This window comes from Zingiber officinale, chromosome 7B, assembly GCF_018446385.1.
Source record: "Zingiber officinale cultivar Zhangliang chromosome 7B, Zo_v1.1, whole genome shotgun sequence".
Classification (NCBI taxonomy): Eukaryota; Viridiplantae; Streptophyta; class Magnoliopsida; order Zingiberales; family Zingiberaceae; genus Zingiber; species Zingiber officinale.
In genome coordinates this window covers 35514588-35529414 of record NC_055999.1, presented here as the reverse complement: position 1 = coordinate 35529414, position 14827 = coordinate 35514588, and the positions used below count along the sequence as shown (strand labels likewise).

General features: G+C 36.3%; 1 protein-coding gene across 9 annotated transcripts; it reads left to right on the top strand.

Moving 5' to 3' along the window:
* Nucleotides 1-399: 399 nt before the first annotated feature.
* On the top strand, nt 400-13970 carry LOC122005664. Of its 9 annotated transcripts, XM_042560782.1 has the most exons (7): nt 400-900; nt 1044-1094; nt 1247-1362; nt 1763-1820; nt 4541-4547; nt 4966-5025; nt 8888-8935. In XM_042560782.1, exons 1-7 carry the CDS (start codon nt 829-831, stop codon nt 8908-8910), a joined length of 387 nt encoding a protein of 128 aa, XP_042416716.1. In that variant the 5' UTR covers nt 400-828; the 3' UTR covers nt 8911-8935. The 9 variants fall into 9 exon arrangements, 2 of the variants coding, with proteins under 2 accessions (XP_042416716.1, XP_042416715.1); XR_006118454.1 differs by lacking the exons at nt 4966-5025; nt 8888-8935 and having other exon boundaries at nt 1044-1107; nt 4541-4763; XR_006118458.1 differs by lacking the exons at nt 4966-5025; nt 8888-8935 and having other exon boundaries at nt 400-943; nt 4541-4763.
* Nucleotides 13971-14827: the final 857 nt, after the last annotated feature.

The following is a 14827-nucleotide window of genomic DNA, read 5'->3' as shown; positions in this document are numbered from 1 at the left end:
AGTTTTATAAGAAAACCTTAATCCCTTGAGGTTGGAGATATGTTCATGATATTATAATAGAGTAGTATATGTATATGCTGCTTAGTTGCTACCCTTATATGAGGATCTCTGAGTTGAGCAGTAAATTTGGGGACCAAATTTTTATTAGTGGGGGAGAATGTAAGATATCGCAAATTAAATAATAGGGTTATTTGAGAAATAATCTTATTGGAATTTTTGCAAATTTTTAGAGATTTTTCGGAATTTAAAAGGAGTCCGTATGACTCATTTTGAGGAGAGGAATCGGTGAGACTAGGTCGAAGTCTGTTTGGAACATCATTTAAGTGGGAGTTGATTAAGGAGTAAACATAGACTTTAATTAAGCTAACCCTAAGTTTATATTATACATTTTTCCTAATTCTTTCTCCTCTCTTTATTCCTCTCCCGAACTTATCGCTTCATCTCCTCCCCTCCCTCATGCACCGCCCTCTTTCTCGATTTCACCTTCTTCTCTTCCCCTCTCCTGGTTCTAATCGCGCCGATCACCAGCGACTAGGGCATCAACGCCAATTGCCACAAAGGGGCAGATCATTGCTCATTTCGCCCTTGATATGCTGCCTAATCGAGCGCCAGCGTCGGGATTCTTCGCAGTAGCAGACACCACCTCTTCCTCCCGACTACAATCGCAGGTCACATCTCCTCACTTTCCTTATCGGCGTAGATTCATCGATCACCATAGACTCGTCTAGTTGTCTCAGCCTCGAGTCACGGCCTTGCACGAGCCAACTTTCGACCGAGAGGTGGATGGAATCGGAACCCTAGCTCTGATCCGTCAATGTTTTCCCTCTCATGACCTTCCTTCATCCATCGCGACCTGAAGCTGACTGTCCGAGCCCTATCGCTGATGCCGCTAGCCAATATGTGAGACCTTCCATTCTGTCGACGCTCTATGCATCATTGATCGGTGATTGATGTTGGTCGTTGTTTGTCATGCTCCTCTCTTTTCCTCTGAACACTGAGTTATGCCCCTAACACTCTTGTCGCCCTCCTATTTGCTGGATCAGCATCTCAGTAGCTCAGGATCCTTCATTGTGCAGCTACAGATCTGGATTTGGGTAAGTTACGGAGGTAAGTGCTAGAGGAATTTGGAATTAAGGTTATTGTTTTGATTATGGTTGATATAGATTGAGGTTTATGATGGTTTGGGATTTTGGTATTATGCATTGATTGTAATTGATTGATTGTAATTGATTTGGAATGTTTGTAGTTGTGGTTAGCCATTAAGCTCCAACTGCGCTGTTCGTTAGCGAACCACAGCTCCGGCCACTTTTCCAGTAGCAAGCTTCCTCGGTCACGGGTCAACGGCTGCGCAATTGGATTTGGGTGAGTATTGCAGTGATTTATGCATAGGGTGAAACCCAATTGAATGGTGAAAATAGTTAGGATTGTTTAATCTATTAGATTATGGACTTGATTAGTTGATATGAGTATTTTAAGCTTGGCAATGATTAATTTAAAAGATGTGTGTGTTAATTGAGGATTAAATGGATACATGATTGATCATATTAGTTGGATTCTTAGTTTATATCTTTATGGATAATTGAAACATGTTAACAAGAAGGGTTAATTAATTGAATTGGATTAGATCATAAGGGGTTTAGTTATGAAAGTAGTGTTGGATCAGTAAATGGAATTAAAATATTGATTCCTAATCAGATTAGGATTAGGATTAGCTATTTGGCTTATGATAGAACTTAACAGTATTATATATTCTGTGTTGCAGGATACTAGTCGGAGACACATCTCGACGTGACATTATTTATCACAATCGACAAATAAAGGTGAGTACTTCTTGCTTTATCTCTTTAGTACATTGATCTTAGTGCATGAGCTATATTTTCGAATAATTCCTGTATTTATCTTGTCTCCACTCATATTTTTTCTATGCTTGATACTTAACCACTCAATCTTTGAGAAACTCGTTCCTATATCTATACAGTCTCTCGTTGCTATTGATGATATTTAGCAGATACCAGATACCAGACACCAGATACCCGATATTAGATAGTAGATATTGGATATATAAATACTAGATACCATGTTTACTTGCTTGAATGTTGTTATTTACACACCTTACTGAGCATGTTGGCTTCATGTAGCATACTTGTTTTTTGTTTATATATATATGATGATTGTTACATTTTACACATCATGTCATTGCATGCATGCCGGCAACCATGTCTCCCTGTGGTTGAGCGGGTCGTTGGCCAGGGCCATACTCTCAGTCACTCATGGGTAGTGGTAGCTAGAGTGTGTCGCTTGTCCTGTCGTACTCCCACTCGCTTACTCATGCATAGTGATAGGTAGAGTTGCGAGTATCAAGGACCCTCGTCACAGACGTAGCTAGGTAGCTACTATGCAACTGTCCCTCGGCCACTCGAGAGTAGTGGTAGCTGGAGTGGTATACAGTCTGTCACTGATCCCTCTCGACCATACATGGGGCATGGTGCGGAGGGGTGGGTGGGAGTGACCATCCGTGCATACGCTATTATTATTATACCTGCTGATACTGTTGCTTACTTATGATGCTATTGTTTATTTATACTATTGTTGTTTAGACCATCTCCAACCACAAAACCTATTTTCGTGCACTTTCAACACCAATTTGGTGTTATTTGAGCACAAAAAATTTTTCCAACTCCAACCAATGCACACCATTTCCTACACTAAAAGGAATATTCTTTAGAATATTCTATTTTTCCATCTTATAATTTATTATTCAATATACATATTAATTTGTTAAATATTTTTATTGCGATAATAATTACTATTAAAATTAAAAAATTTATTGTACGATAACTAATTTATGTGATATTATGTTTTTAGTTACAAGAAAATTAAAATTAGTATTTTGTAATTTTGTTAGAATTAATTTAATAAACATACTAATATTTAATATTTAAAGATAATACACCATCATAAACAATTTAGATAAATTTTTTTAAATATTTTCACAAAACAAATAATACTTCATTAATAATACATCATTATGAACCTTAATTATCAAAATTACCAAATTGTTTCCACAAATGCTCAATTAATGCATTTCTAAGGGCAAAGTGAGCATTTTTATTTTTGATTCCTTCATATCTAGTAAGAAACTCTTGAAATCGGGTATTGTCATCTACTGTTGTATCAACATCTACAACCGACGAGACTTCTTCAAGGTATTGAGAAATTTAACAGTGATAACGTCAAAGCTGCATCTACGAGAGTGCAACGACAAACTACTCAAGCTGATTATTCTCAATCATATAATCTCGAGAAAGATGTTTATTCACCTTCATCTCCACATGTCTCTTCGTTTAATCTTAACATCACTGATTCAGACAGTGGTGGTACTTTAACTAAACGACCTATTGGGGTGAAGAAAGCAAAACTGAAGAGAAAGAATGAACAATAATTCAGTAAAATAGTTTCACAGAATGACGAACTTATTGCGGCGTTGGATCGAAGTATCAATGTTGCTATGTTCAAGGAAGAGAATAAAATTTTATTCAAAGATTTGAATATCATTACTGATCCGATAATGTGTGAATTTATTCGTGATGAACAAGTCAGAATTATGGAAAAGATGACTAAAAACCAAAAATCTCAATTAATTCCACATCAAGGAGAGGATCTAGGATCAATTCGTCTCAAGAAGAAGGACAAGGATCTCAAGATCCTTTGAATGGTTCCTATAAATTTTATGATTATTTCAGCGGTTTATTAGGAGGTGATTTTCCAGAATATTAAACATTGATTTGTTTAGTATTGCAATGTTATTGTAGTTATTTAAATGTATGCTTACTTTAGTGTTTGTGACATCTCTAAATTGTATGATGGACTATATGTTATGTATTTCTAAATCTTAAATGTTTAATTATGTATTTGTTATGAAATTATCAATAATATAAATTTTAATATATTTATAATCTTAGTAATATAACAAATATTTTAAATATTAATTATTTAAGTTAATAACTAATATAAATTTATAATCTATAAAATTTACATAATAAATTCAATTAAATTAAATAATATTAATTTTTAATATTATAATATATTATATTTAAAAAATTCGTATTTGCACAATTTTGGTGCAAGTTTTGGGGTCTCCATTGGAGGAGATTTGGTGTCCCTTTTACACCAAAATGGTGTAAAAGGGCACCGGTTGGAGATGGTCTTACTTATGCTAATATACTCACATAGGTTGAGATATATACCTGAGGTGTGAGTTTAGACACTGGTTATTGGTAATATGTATATACCTCACATGTTACCCATGTAGTTATGAGTCGTACTGTAGCAGGTCTTTGCTACACCTGACATTCTATTACTAGCCTAGGATATGGTTTCAAGTATGGACACTTATTATAATATCACTATTGCATCTGCTATTCTCCCTACGAGACTGTATAACTTTGTATATCTAGTTCTTTATTATGTTCATGCACTATCTGTCTATTACCCATTGAGTCTTAGTACTCACCACCCCAAAACTGATTTATTTCGCCAGGTAGCAGGTAAAGGATTTATGGAGTCGCTTGGAGGTCCTGTTTGCTAGTCACACATCACATTCAAGGACGATCTTCTAGTTTCGGTTTCTTACGCTATTTTGTTTTGGATTTGTGATCTTGGCATTGTAATAGTTTGATGTGGACTTGGAGTTTTGTCTTGTGGTATCTTGTATTTGGTTTGGTAATATTGTGTCAAGCCGAGCTGGCTCGCAGTTAGTTGTTTTATTTGTTTCATGTTCGTTATTTTGTGATTTCCGCTATGTTGGTTTTTAGTACAGCCGAGTGGGCTGTTTAATGTATATATATAACTACGTGGTTGAGTTTTATTTTGTTTCAGCCATGTGGACTGAATATATAACTACATGGTTGTGTATATATTTTAGTGGTATGTGGCTGATATATTTTGTATATATGTCTGTTTCAGATTGTCACCAATACAGGGGAGATGTTGTCAGATTTTTGTCTAGCGGAGACTCCTTTTGGGGTATGACAGTAGGTCAATTGTGTAAATATTATTTTTCCTGTTTCGCTTAAGTGTAATTTTAAAATTTTTGATATTTGTAATCACATATTCAAAGTTTGAGAATGTTACTAGATATCTTGAATTACACAATTGACTAATGTTAAGTAAGTTAAACTTAAATTTATCAACTAATAAAACTTTTTGAATAATGAAATCGGAACTCAATTCAATATTACATGTTCTGATTACCTTATGTTTTCCATTATTATCAAGTGCAATTGATCCTAAGTTCTTGAGTTTTAATTTGGTGAACTTTAATCAGTTCCCAGTTATGTGTTAAAGCATCTATTGGTGCGGTTCACACTAATGGTCTAATCCGGATTTTGATGAATGATAAGTGAGTTAAGTTAGGTTTCATCATGATCTAACCACTTGATTGAGTGTGCAGGAAATCCAGCTAGGTCAACGGGCCGACCGAATAGCTGGTACAAAATCCAGCTAAGTTGGCGGGTCGACCGGATAGCTGGTACGAAGTCTAGATAGGTCAACGAGCCGACCAGATAGCTGGCACGAAGTCCAGACAAGTCAACGGGCTAACCGGATGTCTGGCAAACTGGTAAGTTAAGGTAAGTCACTGGAGGAGAGTGACCAAGTGAGGATGCATCCCAGTTGAAGGGACACTAGGTGTTGGTCCAGTTTAGGTCCATTTGGGATCCCTAAGTTAAGACCTTCACTAGTTTCTAGTCATGGAATGATAGGAGCTAATTACTACTCTGTATTATTAAATTGCCTTAATACTTGTTTTGCAGGGTATTTTTTGGACTAACATTATTTTGTAGGGCAAAAGAAGAAAATTGCCTTCAGATGAACAGTGTCTGAAGTTGCCTTTAAGCAGTGAATGTACCTTCGTATTATTCATAAAAGGCGCCTTCCATGGCTATGGAAGGCGTCTTCCACAGGATAAAATTTTGGCGTTGAAACGGATAAGTCCTGGACTGTTCGGGATCAAACTTGCCTCATTGGAGATGCCTTCTGTAACACCCCAAATTTCATGATTTGGAGTCCCAAAAGACCTTATTAAAATCTAGAAATGCTATAGAAAAATTCTAGAGATTTTTAGGAATTTTTAGAGTATTTTTACGTAATTTTTGGAGTTTGTTTGGTATTTTTACCAAGAGAAAGAAGTTTAAAAATATATATATATAAAAGTGTTAAAGCTGGGTTTTGAACCCAAGAGCTCGGACCCGAACCAGATTTTAACGGACTCAGCCAACCATCTGGGCTATGGCTGTTTTGTTTATAATATATGAGATAAGATGTATATGATGTAGAAAATGGTAATGGAGAATAATAGCAAGGAAAATAAGTTGAAGAAGCTGGGTTTCGAACCGAGCTCCTCGGCCCAAGCAAAACTCGGCCCGACCAACCGTGCCATGCTCGATTTGTTAACTAGATGTGAGAACAAATTTATATAAGGTATAGTTAGGAACATTGAAAATAAATCGAAACGAAAAGTGCGCGGCTGAGGATTCGAAACCGCAACCCTTGACTTGGTCAAAACCGTAGCCAACCAACTCTTCCGCGAGTATTTCGTGAAAAGGTAAGGAGCGAAATAATCTTAAGCCATAACAGAATACCCTAGGTTATAAAAGGATAAGTTAGGAGAGGGATTAATTATTTTCTTTTCCCTCAAAATTTCTCCTCTCGCACTCGGCGACGGCGTCCGCGATTTCCTGTTCTCGGGCGAAGACGAAGCCGAGGCTAGGGCTTCGTCTCCGGCGGCCGGCAAGCGTCTTCTTCCGTGAGTTCTTCACCGATCCAAGCTCCTCTCGTAAAGGAGAACTCGAAGGCGCGAAGAAGACCGAGATTTCAAGCTCGCCGCAAGCCCTAGAAGCATTAGAAGTTCTTCTTCTCGGTTGTAAGTCCAAGAAACCCAAGGTAAGTCGCTTACTCACCTGCAGTAGGATAGCTTCGGATTTCTATTTCTTTTGTGTTCCGAACTTTCTGTGAAGAAGGTTAGACTAGGGTTGCTGCCGCAAATCGTTTTTCTTGTGTTTCGGATCATGTATTGCTGAGTAGTTGCAATTTGGGTTCCTTTTTGTTTAGTTTCGACATGTGTTCGGATTTCTTGTTAGCATTCTGTTTTTCCGGAGCTTGTCGAATGGGGCAGTGATTCCCTTTGAATTTTCTGCCGTGAGTTTTTTATAGGAGGTTGAGATAGGGTGTGGTTACAATCACAGATTTAGGGCTTTTGGTTGAGTTTTATGTGTCGTGTTTCTTCTCACTGGTTGAGTTTCAGGAAGTCCATATTGTGGAGTCTTAAGCTTTGATCCTTGACGTTTCAGTAGACCTGTTGCTTTCGAAATGCTGATCAGATTTAGACTTGTAGTTTCGAGCTTTGGCTTCCATTCTTTGCTTTCGGAATGTGCTTTACGGAACCTGCTAGTAGTTTCAGATTTGAATGCTCCTTTTGAGTGTCCTGTTGTAGCATTTCTAAAGGGGATTCGATTGTTTCAGTTGTGCCAAATTTTTAGTTTGTAGTTTAGCAAGCCAGATTTCAGTTTGTACCTTGGTTGTTTCAATGGCTATGATCCGAATTCTAGTCATCAGATTGTGCTTAGGCTTGCTTCCATCCGAACCCTAGCTTTTAGTTGGTGATTAGTTTTTATAGCTTCAGTTTTCAAGTTTCTTATTTCCAGTTCAGCAGGTTATAATCTCTCTTTATTCTAGCACGTTGTTAGACTTTCCCTATGTGTTATTAGTTAAGCATGTGTAGTTTCCTTACTACTAGAATAGCATGAGTAGTATTGAATTATAATGTTTTCCTTGCTTTAGATTTTCTGTACAGCATTAGAACGGCTAGAAGTTTAAGAGTAATTAGTGTGCTTTGTTTTCTTTGCTTTCGGATTACACTGTACAGCTTTGGAATAGCTAGAGATTATTGAGTAGCATGCATTCCTTGCTCTCTTTCTTTTAGTTCTGTTGTAGCAAGATTTAAGGTTTTTAGTTCTAACAAGTTTAAGCTTGTATGATATGCAGACTTTCGCAAGTATTGTATGTGCAGATTTCTTTTGTATTCTATGCATGATTATGTGTTACATAGTTGGTTTCATTCATAAATGCATACGAAAGATACCCTAACAGTATTTTGGGTTTAAGAAAAGTATAAGAAAAATAAAGATGAGTATAAGAAAGATAAAGAAAAGAAAGAAAAGGCCGAGGCCTTAAGTAGATCCCAAAGTCGAGACTTTAGGGATTTTTGGCACACAAGGTGTCTATTAAAATGCCAAGGCATTTAAAGAAGAAGTAAATAAGCTAATAAGTATTTTACTTTTAAGAAGAGACTAGTACCCGACTTCTGAGGTTGTCGTTAAACAAATCCAGGTGTCCAATTCCGAGGTCTTGGCCCTGGTAGATCGAGTATTAGGGAACGCGCATAAGATGGTACTATGCCTGGGCCCAAGAAGAAGTTGATTACTATTTTGAAGTATTATAAGTATAAGTTTTTGAACAAGTAAAGCAAGTTTTTACATAAGTATAAAGTATTAAAGAATAAGTCTTTAAACAAGTGAAATAAGATTCAGAAATTGTTTAGAATTCAGTAAGTTTAGTTCTTTATTCTACCATGTTTATCTAGTAGATGAGTAGATTTCATGTTTACCTATTAGATGAGTAGCATGATTAGCCATTAGAATTACATGAGTAGATTCCTTAGCCTTTCTTTGCTATTAGTTTGACATGAGCAGTTATGTTTATGCTTTATTTCTTTTTAGAGCATATAGTTTCTAGTTCTTTTCGTATACATGCACATTCGTGTTTTTGTGAGTTAGATAGCGCTTACTAAGCAAATTTTGCTTATAGACTACACTTCCTCTTACTGCAGATACAGGAAAGGAAAAGATATAGAAAGGAAGGCGACAAGGTGGCGCGGATGGTGTGTGATGCCAGGACTATGGAAGCCTTGGGACTTAGTTTAAGAATTTATTAAGATTGCCATTTATTAGGAATGTATTAGATGAGTCATTTAGTCTTCCGCTGTTAGTTAATTGTATGTTTTTATTTTGTTTCCACTATTCATTACTTGCATGATTTGATTTCATTAAACTGCGTGGTGATGTTATTCCTTTTGTGTGTTTGATATGTGCTCCAGCCGCCTGTGGCTGTGTATATTATGTTATGTATGTCAGTTTAAGGTCACCGGTACAAGGGAGACTCTGTCGAAATTTTTCGGTAGGGTTTCCATGTGATTTTTAATCATACCGGTTAAGTAGAGTTAGTAGTTAAGTAACGGTCATCCTTAGAGAGTAGTAGTAGTAAGAAGGGTGGTCGTTACACCTTCCATGGCTATGGAAGGCGCCTTCCATGCTCTATTTAAGGCTGCTCACATAAAGCTTCTTCAACAGCTCCTATACGAGCTACCGCACATCCGATTGAACATCCGATTGCTCCAGGCTTCTGCTACGACTCCACTACAAAGCTGTTGTGCCTGACGACTGCTCTGAGGACTTCCAATCATGGCCAGTAGACCAATATCGACACAATCGTTCCCACTTCATTCTCCAAAGTGTCGATAATTTTTTTTTGTAATTAAATACTGTAAAAGGACAAGTACAGGGTGTTGCATTTGTTCTAACTTTACTTGTATTTCGATTCCCTCTCCCAGAGGTACCGGAAGAGGTTTATAGTGAATTGTCCATCGATAGATCCACGGGACCTGAGTATTGGAGTAGGAGTCGCCGAAGGTTCCGAACTAAGTAAACCGCTTGTGTTCCTCTCATTTCTGCTTCTCGTGTTTTTCTTTTCTACTGCACTTGCACTCTAATTTTAAAATGATGAAAAGAGAATTTTTAAAAATCACGTGATTCACCCCCCCCCCCCCCCTCCTCTCATATGCGACTTGATCCAACAAGTGGTATAAGAGCATGTTTTGCTTAAGCCGGGGGAATTGCCGTTTTTTTGTTCTATCTGAATTGGTAAAACTTTACCTATTCAAATAATTATTTTCATTCGGTTTTAATTTGAGATTAGTGCACCACCTCTCAAATTTTTCTATGTTTTATTTATCTCAAACACTGTTAATCAAAGGCCAAGTCTTGGTATCTCATTTTAGTTTTTCTTTCTACAACTGTGAAATGACACAACTTGAAGGGTACAACACTATTCGTCCTCCCCTATTCAACAGTGACGACTTCCCTTACTGGAAGAAGCAGATAGAGGTATACCTAAAGACTAACTTCGACCAGTGGTTCAGCATCACCAAAGGCTACAAAGCTCCAGTCAACAATGCCAGAATTCCAATGGACTTGGAACATTGGAATCCGAAAATGAAGAAAAAGGTGTAGATCGATCTCAAAGCACTTAACACAATTCAGTGCGGACCAACGAAAGAAGAGCTTAACCGCGTCGGCCCACATGAAAATGTATAGGAACTTTGGGACAAGCTTATAGAATTGCATGAGGGAACCAACGATGCTAAGGTAACAAAAAGAGACTTGTTTTAAATAAATTGTTTAATGTCAAAATACAGGAAGGTGAGACTGTCAGTCAGCTGCACGCGAGAATAAAGGATATCCTCAACAGACTCCATACAATTGGCCACTAATTAGAGAATTAGGACCTGATAAGGTATGCCCTAAACGTATTTCCTCGAAATGCACTATGGGCATCCATCGTGGATTCCTATAAGATTTCGAGGAACTTGTCAAAGTTAAAACTAGATGAATTATTCTGTGAACTAGAACTTCACAAACAGACTAATGCTAAATCTGAGAAAGGTCTTGCTCTTATTGCAGGATCATCAAAAGACAAGTCTAAATCCAAGCCAGAACCTGAAGAGGAGTCTGACCCAGACTCAAATGATGAAGAACACCTAGTGAATTTGGTAAGAAAAATGTTCACCTAGAGAAAAAAGAACTTCACCAACAAGGACTTGCAAAAGATCAACTCCACCTCCAACTCTAACTACAAGAATGTGACATGTTTCGGATGTAACAAGAAGGGGTACTACAAGACCGACTGCCCGAATCTAAAAAAGAAGAAGGCCCTTAAAGAAATGTGGGATGAATTGTCCAGAGATGAATTAGACGGCAGAGAAGCGAAGCACTCCAACTACCTTACACTGATGGTGCACAGACTTGAATCGGAAAGTGAATTGGAAGATTGGTCTGAACCCGAATCAAGCCACGAGTCCGCACTTATTTTCGAAGGTTCTGATGAGGTATATTTTAGATTAAATAAAAAGTTGTTTAAAATAATTGCATGCTTAAATAGGAAATTAACTACTTATGAAAAATAAATAAATGAACTAATAAAATAAAATGATAAACTTAATGAACAATTAAAATTGAACTCAATAGCTGAACTAATTCAAACTGAAATCCCAACTCAAGTTGCAAAACTTGAGGAGGATAATTTCATATTGAAAAATGAAATAGTTAAACTAAAGGAATCACTTGAAAAATTTACAACTAGATCAGTATCTTGACATGATACTTGGATCACAAAGAGGTGTGTACAACAAGTCTGGACTCGGATATAAGCCCAGCTCAACCAACAGATCCTTTATATCTTTAGTTAGCCAAAATAAAAATCAAAGTAAAGCTTGGTGTAACGGCCCAATTGTCCTTGTTTTAAGTTCCAAAAGTCCTTAAAATATTTGGAAATGCTTTAGAAATATTCTAGAAATTTTTAGAGTATTTTTACGTAATTTTTGGAAATCGTTTAGTATGTTTACAAAAAGAAAGAAGTTTTGACAAAAAAATTTGTACGAGCCGAGGTTCGAACCGCGACCTCCGGCTCGTACAAGTCTTTAGCGGGTCGAGCTAGCCAAGTGGTCAGAAGAGTTTTTCTTGAAAAGGAAGGGGAACAAATATAGTTAAGATATAATTGGAACCAAAAATTTAAACCTAATTATAAAGGGATTAGGTTTTTCCTTCCTTGCCAAAAAATCAAAACTTTGCTTCCCGATCATCTCCCGACGCGTGCGGCTGCTCCTCTCGGGCGGAAGCGACGCTGGACCTAGGGTTCCTCTCCGGCGGCCGGCGAGGACTTCTTTTTGGAAGTCGTTCACAGATTCATGGTCTTCTCGTCAAGGAGAACACGCGGATAGGAAGGGATCGCCGAGATCTTCACCTCCTCCGAACCCTAAGTCGTTATCTTCTCGGTTGTAAGTCCAAGAATACTAGGTAAGTTGCTACTCACCTGCGGTAGGATAGCTCCGGAATTCTTTTGTTCCTCTCTTTGCTCTCGAAGCATACACGAATTCTAGAATTGTTTCTTCACTGCACAGCAATTTTTTCTTTCACCGTGAACCTTAGTTTTCATTGGTAGGCACATTAAGGTGATTTAGTGCTTAAAACTTAGTATTAAGAAGTCATGGGGATGATTGCAGTTTTATTGGTTGCTGTAAAGTAGATTAGATTGCTGTTAGCCCTTTTTCGTCTATGCTCAGTATAGTTTTTCTTTTTGTGTAAACGACTTCAAGGATTAAGCTTAGTATGTAGATTAATTGTAAGCATGTAGTTCTATTAAGCATATCAGTATAGAATTCCCATTTAAGTTTATGGTAGTTCTTGTGTTGGCAGTAGGCGTGATCAATAGATGAAACAGTGCAGATTTCTCATTTAGCTTCTAGTTTCATTCACCATGAGTTGAGCATGACCAGTTTTCTTTACCATTAGAATGACATGAACAGCATGTGTTTAAGTGGTTCATTTTATGTTAGCTTTGCAGATTTTAGTTCGTATGCAATTAATTGGACATGTACAGCTCTCATTGCTATTAGTTGAGCACCAGTAGCTTTCATTGTTACGAATATGAGCAGTCTTCCTTGTTTTGCTATTAGACTTTATTTATGCACTGTAGTTGTAGAATTGTTTAAGCATTTTATTGAGCTTAAGTGCAAATTTTTATTAGTCATATGTGCAAATTTTTATTAGTCATATATGCAGATTTTTATTAGTCATATATGCAGATTTTCTAGTGTTCATTTGCTATTATTGAGCACGTGCAGCTTTTAATTGCCATGAGTTGAGTATGATCAGTTTTCCTTACTACTAGATACACATGAGCAGTTTCTTTAGTTTTCATTTGCTATTTTAACAAGCATGAGCAGCCAGGTATTTAGTGGAATGATTATGTGCCCTATTAAACCTTTTTAGAGGATTATGAGAAGTTATGAGTAGAGAAAAGACCAAGGTCTAATTAAAAAAGATAACAAGTAATTTAAAGCAAGAGGTTAGTACCCGACTTCCAAGGTTGTCGTTAAACAAATCCAGGTGACCAATTCCAAGGTCTTGACCCTTGTAAGACCAAGGTCTTTACCCTCATAAGACTGGAGGCTCGCTACCTCAGTCTCTATTAGAGAGCGCTCATTTGGTACTAAGCCTGGGCCCAAGAAAGAGAAGAAGAAAGTTAAAGATTAATTTCAAGTATAAGGCTATAAGTAAATGAAACAAGTATCACCTATGTTTAGAACCAGCAAAGTTTAATTCTTTTAATTCTAAGCATACAGTATTAGTTTTCATTTGCTTTCCTTATGAGTTTATTGAGCATGATTAGCTTTATTTCCAGCATACAGTTTTATTCTTGTATATTATGAGTATGCAGTTTTATTCTTATATAGCATGAGTAGCTTTACATGTTTAGCATTTCAGTTAGTTGATTTCTTTGCTAATAGATGAGCATGAGTAGCTTTCTTCGTAAGCATTCATCGTTAGCATGTTTATATGTATATACATGCATATTGAGTTTTTGTGAGTTAGATAGCGCATACTAAGCTTTTTGCTTATAGTTTGCATTTCCTCCTATTGCAGATAAAGGAAAGGAAAAGATATAGCAAGGAAGGCGACAAGGTGGTGCGGATAGTGTGTGATGCCAGGACTATGGAGAGATCTGGGGATTTGTCAAGAATGTATTAAGACTGTTTCCGTTAAATTGTTTAAAGAATTTAGAACTTGTACATGTTATTCTATGGATTATTTTATCGTGCTTTGTGAGAGTTGATTATTTTAGTTATATATGAACTGTGTGGATGTTTGATATATGATCCAGTCGCCTGTGGCTGTTGTATACTATGTATGTATTAAAGTTTATGGTCACCGGTACAGGGGAGATGTTGCCGAAATTTTTCGGTAGAGACTCCTCGTGGTTTCGACCTTACCGGTTAAGTAGAGTTAGCAGTTAAGTAACGATCACCCTTAGAGTAGTAGTAAAAAGTGTGGTCGTTACATTTGGGTTACAAAAGCATGTCTAACCACACAAGTATGACTCAATCAATATTACATACCTAAAAATAAAATTTATTATATAAATCATAATAAACTATCTCCCTTAAACTATAAATTAAATCTTCAAAAATAAATACAAAACAAAAGAAAACCCTTAAGTTATTCAAACATAACTTAAACAAATACAATATAAACAAAAATTATAATCAAGTATATTATAATTATAAAAGTAATTGATATAAATCCAAAACTTAAACTCAAAATGTTCAATAATTCAAGGGGAGGCTCCAAATTAGTTGACACCTCTAAGATAATAACTTAGCCAGCAGGGTAATTAGGACTAGCTAAAATAGGGACAATAGTTTAACTTGACAAAAGTACTGGTGATGTTTTAGATGATAGTAGGTTAGGAAAACTATGTCTATGTATGTCTAGGAAAATTAAAATTAAATTTAAAATTAAATATTTAAAATTTAAATTTAAACTTAAACTTAAAATTTTTTAAAATTAAAAATTAAACTTAAATTAAAAGCCTAAATTAAATGTTAAAATAAAATTGAAATAAATAAAATAAAAATAGAGATACATAACTTTAA